The 9,094-nt window shown below is 35.7% G+C and overlaps 1 protein-coding gene across 1 annotated transcript in view; it reads right to left on the bottom strand.

Moving 5' to 3' along the window:
- Positions 1 to 2,641: 2,641 nt before the first annotated feature.
- Positions 2,642 to 9,094, bottom strand: part of LOC137646575 (adenosine deaminase-like) — a 22,902-nt gene continuing 16,449 nt past the window's right edge. The window contains exons 3-8 of the mRNA XM_068379686.1: positions 7,452 to 7,577; positions 5,916 to 6,082; positions 5,018 to 5,155; positions 4,053 to 4,148; positions 3,764 to 3,876; positions 2,642 to 2,839 (exon numbers count right to left, since the gene is read on the bottom strand). Coding sequence (XP_068235787.1) covers positions 2,657 to 2,839; positions 3,764 to 3,876; positions 4,053 to 4,148; positions 5,018 to 5,155; positions 5,916 to 6,082; positions 7,452 to 7,577 — 823 coding nt within the window. The 3' untranslated portion in view covers positions 2,642 to 2,656. The remainder of the gene's footprint in view (positions 2,840 to 3,763; positions 3,877 to 4,052; positions 4,149 to 5,017; positions 5,156 to 5,915; positions 6,083 to 7,451; positions 7,578 to 9,094) is intronic.

Below are 9,094 nucleotides of genomic sequence, written 5' to 3'. Positions count from 1 at the left end.
TTCTCCCTCGGAGGATGAGTCTGCTTCCGAAGAGTCCGAGGGTGCCACGTTCTTCCCGTAACGACTGCTAGAGTGATGCGCAGGGGAGGCCCTTCGCCGCCGACCGTCTGAGACAGGGTGCTGGAGAAAGTCCTCGGGAACTGCTGTGGATACCGAGGGTACCGAGACCACTCTGTCCCTGCTAGAAGGCCATGGACCCAGGGATACGTCCATCCTTAGCGGTGACCTCTGGAGTCTTCGGTAACTTCCACCCGAAGGAGTCGCTACTCGGGCGACGAATTCTCGAGTGGTTCTCTTCTGGCGGAGGGGAACCCGACGCACCGGCCCACGAGGGCGGGGGGGAGACCGAGAACGCCACACTGCCCCATACCGGGTCTTCTGAGGAAGCGTGCTCCCCTGCCACGTGGCCCAATCCGCCCGAAACACTCGCGGCCCTTCCGTTTACTCCCGAGGGGCCAGCCCTTGGTTCCTCCGTCACACTGGGTTCACTTGGGAGGACACTATGGCTCACAATCACACTGGGGGCTTGCTGGCCACTCCTCTGCGAAGGAGACGGAGAGGCCAAGGCTTCGTCGGACCGATCACTGACCGACTGTAAGGAAGACACGCCATTCACTTTCTTTGGGGAACGCTTAGACGACTTCTTTTTCTTAGTACCATACCGTACCCACTGAATTCCGTCCCAACTCACGCACTCGGAACATGTGTCCGAGGAGGAACAAACTTTACCCCTGCACGTGGAACAAAGGGAATGCGGGTCCACCTCTGGTTTAGAGAGGAAAGCCCCACACGACTTTCCTGCTCTAGGACCAGGACAACGACGCACGTTCTCCATCGTTCGCACACGAAGGTCAACACTAACGAGTTACAGAAAAACCCTGGATAACACAAGGGGAACGGACTGAGGACACTTTGCGAAAACGCACTATCGCAGAAAAAACACAAGTCCGTACACTGGGAACACGTGGGAACACAACGCGCCAAAGGATCGAAAGTTTTAAGCGAGAGAGTGAGATGCTTCGGATCTCACGACCAAGGACTTAATGAGGTCCTGACCCGGGAAAAGCAGTGACCTGCCCTAATCCGGGCCGAAGGAATTATCCTGGCGGCGGGGGTAGAAACTATCGGGAGCGAGATAGGGGGGGGTAGCGCGGGAAATCTTGGTCGAGTTTGAGAGAGGGTCAAGGACCCTCCGAAGAGGTAATTCGAGGTAAAGTATTCGTGTCGGAACAAATGTGTGTTTCTAATGTTAAAGCCACCTTTTTAGGGTTAATGTGCTATGTGGTCTCTAAGAACTTATACTATACCATAAAAACAGAGTAAACTCGTATACCTTAACAGACACAAGTCTCCAAGCAAGCAAACTATTAATTTCTGTGTACCTGGAGGGCATAAAATAACAGGTTGATACCTCATAGGAGAAGATCCTGGGGGGGGGGGATATATATGCCTATCATGGTTAGTATTTTGGGGGGGACAGAATGAGTGTCTTCCTCATCAGTCAGGTTGTCTCCTGTAGATGCCACAGATAAGTCTAGCACAATCCATGTATGTTGTACTGCTTAGATTAATTTCAGGTAGTGTCTTAAAAATACCCAATGTCCAGACCAAACTGTAAAGCTTCATATGTCCTGAAATTGCATATTGAAAAAAAAAGTACCACTGAGGGAGCAATTTTTTTCACATCGTTACATTTAGGGATGGAGATCAGGTCCACCTTCTTTATGAGGTAGGTCATTAGAATATGGATCTCCCCTGTAGAAAGGGGCTTGTTGATCTGGATATTTAGAAAGACTACCTTCTGCAGACATGGGTCTCTCCAGGTATGTCAGCATGGTAGATACTAGACTGAGATTGCCACCCCTTGACTGTAAAGCAGCAATATAAAGACGATCTTTCCCTTAGAGAGACTTTTCCTTTTTGGTTCAAAATAGGAGGCCAGGAGTTAGAATCAAAAGGTGGGCAGGAGTGGCGGTGTGAAGAACTCCTGTTCTCTAGATAATGCTGAAAGTTGTTGAATTTAGCTCCCCAAGCTAAAGCAATTGGAAGAATAGCTTTTGGCCATAACCCTTTGAGGGAAACAAAAGCATTATCTAACTTGGCAAAAAATTCAAGCACCCTCTCACAAAACCAGGACACTGAAGGAGTTGGCTGGGATAGTTGTTGTAAGGCAAAAGATTCTGTAATCTTGTGGAAGATGAGAGGTCCTGTCAATGCAGATTAGTATAATAAGATTGTTGATGATTTAAGTTTCCTTTCTGCAATGAGGTGGACATGAAAGGAAATCAGGAAGTTTGGGGTTATCTGGTATTGGGACCTATCTTTAAACTCTAGGGCAATCGCCCATGGTCGATAGACTTAATTGAAAACTATACTCCCTAATGCTACAACCTGGGCTTCCCACCACTTAATACTAGAGGGTTCTAATCATTTGCTAAGGGCATGCATTTGTTGAAGTGAAAGAAAATGGGAAAATTTCTAAATTTTTAAAATTCCACAGGTAAGTGTTAATTAAAACGGGCTTCTGGAGAAGAAGCAATATGAACATCAGGGCAGATTAATGGAAATAATCATCATATATACACCTTATTTCCAACAATATTTGTCTGAATAAGTAGTAGAATGATAAGTGAGAAATACAGTACCTCTACCATATTTACCTTAAAACAGGATGTCTTTTAGATGCACATTTTAAAGATTTTATTGCTCCAGTGAGGTATGACGAATGCGGGCAAGTCTCAAAATGGATGCCTTCTCTTTTACACATATCATAAATTGCTTCATCTTCTATTACACGATACCCATGTCCTATTCTCTCAGCTCCATAGGTTTCCACAGCCTGGGAAAGAAATTCAAGTTATCAAAGACCATGAAAAATAATAGCCTGTACCGTTTTTGCTTTGAAAGTTAAATTTTCCTTTTGATCAGACAGACTGGGTTAAAGACAAAAAAAATCAAATAAAAGTATTAATTGATTTTACATTTTTTTTTTTTCTATAAATTGGATCTATCAAAAAGACATACATCTGGATGCTATTGTATGAACCAAACAACCCGTCCTTACTCTCATTCTGTTGTTAAAATTTGCACTTCATTCCAAATCCTAAGAAATGTCGATCAGTTCCATCTAATTTGATAAAATGAGTGACTGATTTTATTCATGTGAATTAGAAAAATTTACTTTAATTTTATCTATGATAGTCTGGTCATACATAGAATACAGTTATACCTACATCAAGGTATTTTACTATCACATGGACTTTGCATTAGGAATCACCATCTATATAAATATTGATGAAATATCTCAACATTTGCTTCATATTTTCCAAATATGATTTACATTTACTTAGTAAAAACTGAGAGCTGGTAAACAAGGTGAATATGATCATCTGTATACTGTAAAGTACCAGGAATGTATTCACGTCATTCAAAAATAATACAGAAGCCCAAAATATATGATAGGAAGGAAAAGTGTAAGATGTGAATGTCAGCTTTCTTACCTAAAGTACTCTAACTGAATAATCATATGTAATAGGGTCCTTACAATATCAATAATATTGGCATACACAAGATTTGTCAAGATCATTCCATCAATTGGAACTAGATTTTCAATAATATTCATGATACTGGAATAATTGTCAATAAAACTTCAAGTTATGGATCAATAACTCGAGCCTTAACTCTGAACTAGCGCCCAGTGAATTCATTTTTCATAAACAAGTGACAAATAAAGATGCTGTATATGTTATGCATCAATCAGTACCACTTGAACACACTGAGCAGGTCCAGCCTCTCCAGAATGGACTGTGCGATGAATCCCCTTTTCTTTGGCAGCCTGGAAGACAGCTATATCTACAGGATCATTTATGTTAGCTTCTGTAGAGAAAGAAAAATTTATTAGAATTATTCCAAGCATTACTGTATAGCCTTAGTTAACTTATAGTATACAGACCTATTCTCTAATTCAATAGTCTTTCTTCACCTAATGGTTCAGTTTTGTAATACATGTATATGAATTCTTTGTCATTCTGTTGCTGTAACTAAAGTCTTACCTTCCCCAGAACCAGCTTCATCCCCAGCAATGTCAATGGCAACAACTCCTTGATCTCTGTATTCTTCACATAGCCTTAAAATGTCCCATGACCATTCTGATTTGAGGAAAAAGAAAATTACATAATTCACTGACATCAAGAAGAACAAAATCTACTATCGCAAAATTTGCTAAAACTACACTACTGAAGATGAACTGTATTTATTCATTTACTTATTTATTTATTTATTTTTTTTTTTCTGCAAAACTACATGCATTGTTCATCATCTGCAGAATCATTTTTCGTTATACAGTATAGGAATCATTATTCAGTACAAGATATGAGGTTCACTTGTTACAAATATGAAAATAGGTATCTTATAATTCATACAGTATCTCAAAATTTATAACAAATCTTTTCAAAACCTTTCTGTTATTAAAGATAAACTCTTCGAGCAGACCTAATGTACGCCAAATATAATTCATCTCAGATGGCTCGTTAAATTATTTGATGATAGGACTACAGTATCCTGTATTATTGAATATAATACAGGGTACTGTATTACATACTGTGGTATTTCAACATCAATCATTAAATATCACAGCCATTACTGTATCAAAAAGCACATTCTGAATATTAAAGGTACTGGAGAGTATAAATGCATATAAGCATGTATTTCGTACTATCTAAATAAAAATTCTTTTAAAATTACACCCCAATAACGAAAAGTTATTACAAAGGAAATATATCATGATATTCGTGTAAATACTTACATGTGGATACAGCATATAACTATATCGTAAGCACAAGCATTACATCTTGGTTAAATTTATATAAATAACAAACAATCTTAATGTACACAAAACATTTAAGATATATGCAATTAAAAATAGAGAGGAAATTTTAGGAAGTTACAAACAAAGAAAAACAATTATAACCTTATTACACCACAAGGTTCTGGACAAATATCCCATCTCACAACTTACGTGAGCATCCTCTAATGCAGCAAAGTATAACTCTAACTTTAGTACCGAAATCTTCTTCCCCTCTCTTAATGCCTTTTAATACTGCTTTAACGATGTCATCGCTTTGTAGGCATCCATCACCATTCGGTAAACATTTACCTGTAAGAAAGTTAAAAGTAAATAATGAACTCCAGTTACAACACTATTAAGTGAAACTTGAATCCACTGTTAGTCAAATCTATGATTAATGTACTGTATTTAAATACCAGGATACATTTTCTGCAGTCTCTAGTATCTGAATGACAATTATGTGACCCTTAATATAATTCTGATGCAATCTGAACACAGAAGTTGAACTTTTAAAGATCAGAAAGAACAAGTGTCATAAGGATATATATATATATATATATATATATATATATATATATATATATATATATATATATATATATATATATATATATATATATATATATATATGAGCTAAAAAAGGTTCAGATTGTAGGTCAGTTATTAGGAATGAATACAGAGTAGGTGGGAGCCTCCTGAAAATTGGGTGTGTTATACTGACAACAAGAAATAAAGTAGTTAAGGAAATTTCATAAAAAATGGGAGTAAAAACATGAATAAGTACTGCTACACTCTGCCAATTATCATAGAGATTTCAAAGACAATGAAAGATTTGTCTAATACCACAGAAAGGACCACAATATGCACGTCAATATTAGAAAGAGGGTCCTAATAGATATTGCCTAGTCATTACATCAATCTATACAGTGCAGACCAGATTATCACATCACATCTGTGAATGACTTTGTTGGTATTTGTGTAAGTGCCAGTGAGGATAACACAGCAAAACTGAAAGAGCATTTACAAGTACGTAATATAAACCAAAAAAAGTGATCCCTCTATTTCTTACCATTAGAACTGGCTTCACTAGAACCATTTACACTTCCATTTAGATGTCCAGTATCTCCCGGTAGAAAAAGCTGAGGACAAAACCTGGTCTCACAATATGCAACGCTTTGTTTTGCCTGATCTTCCACAAATTCATATGATATGCGTTCTATGACTTCCAAGTCCCCTCTGCAATTTAATAAATAATTGGATATATAATTAAACACGAATAATAGAAATATACTTGTTCAGTACAAGGTAGTGCTATAAATGGTAATTGGCAACTCATTTGCAATTCATAACAATGATAGTTTGTTGATAGAGCATACACTGTACATGGGCACTCACGAGACGAAGTACAATGGCGTTCTAATTATCATCATCTATGAATTCAAGATAGATGATTACTGTCACATAATGTTAAATCTACAAATCAAATTAATTCACTTTGTATGTTACAAAAGACATAACTGATGAGGGTTTATCTATGTCATTACTTCTGGAGTCAAAACCTCTTGGCAAAAATGTATAGTGGATAATACTGCATACCATCGAAGCACCGTAACTCTGAGAATGAACAGCACATACAGTATAGCTCATAAACTTACGGTGATTTAATAAAATCACTTAAAGTTTTTGAAAGTTACCTTAAAAATTTTAATTAATTTTAAAATTCAATAGCAGGAAAGAAATATCCCAATGGTTTTTAAGTATTAAAATCTTAGATGTTCATCAAGGAACTTTCTAGGTTGCTACAAACCTTTAAATATCAGAAACCCTATTCTTTGATTCCAAGAATTAAAGTAAGATTGTTACAGGCTCTTGTAGGCCTACACACTTTCTTTAAAAATATCAAGCCAATAAGGATGCAATCCTTTCCTGACCAGGTAAAAGTGCAACCCAGGTGTATGGACCAATTATACATGGCATGAAAGGCAACATTAAAATAAAAGGGAGTTATGACCATAAAGGAAGAATTAGAAAAGAAAACATTTGTTAATCTTATATCACGGGCCATATCATATCATAAGTTCAAACAAATATCACAGCAAAATTTGCTTTATCAAATCATCAAATTATAGTGAAAACTGAAACCTGAAAAAAATATTCAATGCAATAAATACTTGGTTATTTCTATAGTTTTTTTTCTAGTTTATGATTTGCCTATGCATAAAGATCCACATCCTAATAGGACCAGCAAACACAATATTTGGGGCTTACATTTTTTATACATTAGAAAATCGGCATGAATGAGAAATGTTGTTTTGGTCATCAAATTTTCCTCATTTAATAACTTGTAAATAGTAAAACAAATTCATTTTTCACTGAAGCTATGTGATGAAAGTTATTATTATCATTAACTCGACTCAACAAAGATAAAAGAATACTACAAATCTAAAGATCGCATTAGTGAAAGCACCCCAGTAAGGAAAAAAAAACACAAAGGTAAAGGTAAAAATTAAACAATTAAAAAAACAAAAAAATAATCAAATAAACAAAACTATGAAAATACTCTATTGAATGAACTCTGAAAAAACAACAAAATAAAATAACTCACATTAGGCAATCGAAAAAATTCTGGAATCCTTTCAGGAAATGAGCCAAGTCTTGGGGTTCCTTCACCTTAAGGGAGTCCCTGAAGTCATCCAAGGATCCACTTCCAGGAAGCTTGAGTCCTTTTTTCCTGGAAAAAAAAGAACAGTCGAAGTGATCTAGTTATTTCTCTCTCTCTCTCTCTCTCTCTCTCTCTCTCTCTCTCTCTCTCTCTCTCTCTCTCTCTCTCTCTCTCTCTCTCGAACTTAGATGATCATCCTCCATTTATTATTATTATTAGCCTATTATTATTATTACTATTATTATTATTATTAGCTAAGCTACAACCCTAATTGCGAAAGCAGGATGCTAAAGGCCAAAAGGGCTCCAACAGGGAAAATAGCCCAGTAAGGAAAGGAAATAAAAAAAAACCGGATAGAATGGTATGCCTGAGTGAACCTCAAGAGAACTTTAACCTTAACCCGAGTGGTAAACAATGGTACAGGGGCTACTGATAACTAATTTATATTGAACGAAATTCATTATTTGAATAATTATGTATTATTTAAGCACAATTCTTTACTTTATGATCTATAAATACTTAAGCGTAATTCTTTAAACGATTCATTGTAAATAATAAAACACTTTGTGTACCATCACATATTATCTTCAGGGTCACAAACTTGTCACCCCGACACTTAATCCTTATAATAGAGTTAATAATAAAACTTAATTTATCTTTAAAATTTAATACATTTGCATTGGATATTGTGAATGGTTCTCCATCCTACAATGGGGGACAATAAATATTTCCATTTACTGAGTCTACACTACTATTGATAACAAAATGACAAAGCATATTTTTATTTTCGATAAATATTGTTATTGCATCGCTAGTATTAGAAATCAATCAATCAATCACGACAGACAGCACCATAAGCCGCAATGAAATGAAAGGGATATTTCATTTAATTTTTTTTCTTTGTGATAAATGTATTTACACTCAGTACATAGACTTATCTCCCTTTAGGTTTCTCGACCTAATCAAAGTACAATTTTAGAATTACGGAAAATAAAAGACATATTTCTTTGGTGTGAGAAATCGACTACTGATAACTATTGTACTCATCACGTCTTCGTTAATAAAAATGATGAATGAATGAACACAGAACAGTTAATAAAAATCACGTAAAGAAACATAAAACACGAAACTTTACGCTTATCAACTTCGAATAAAGAATGAATCTAAATTATATAAATCGAGGCGAGTGATGAATATATGAATAAAATCTTAAAACATATATAATTCACTGCACAACTACTCGATTTAACACCCCCCCCCCCCCCCAAAAAAAAAAAAAAAATAATAAAAAAGATGCAATCAAATTTTGAGGAAGATATCGACGAAGCCAAAACGTTTGAAAATTAGAAACTGTCACAACACTTGCAGCATTTTATGTTCATCGTAATGAATCCATGGGTTAAAAGTCACTCCCTAGGTATGTGTGTAAATCAATAATAATAATAATAACAACAACAAGAATAATAATAATAATAATAATAATAATAATAATAATAATAATAATAATAATAATAATAATAATAATAATAATAATAATCTGTTCACATGACACTAATTTCATTCTTGTTGCAATGTCACTCTCAACC

The sequence above is a fragment of the Palaemon carinicauda genome, chromosome 9 (genome assembly GCF_036898095.1).
Source record: "Palaemon carinicauda isolate YSFRI2023 chromosome 9, ASM3689809v2, whole genome shotgun sequence".
Classification (NCBI taxonomy): Eukaryota; Metazoa; Arthropoda; class Malacostraca; order Decapoda; family Palaemonidae; genus Palaemon; species Palaemon carinicauda.
The sequence above is the reverse complement of the archived record's forward strand: the minus strand, read 5'-3'. Positions and strand labels throughout refer to the sequence as shown.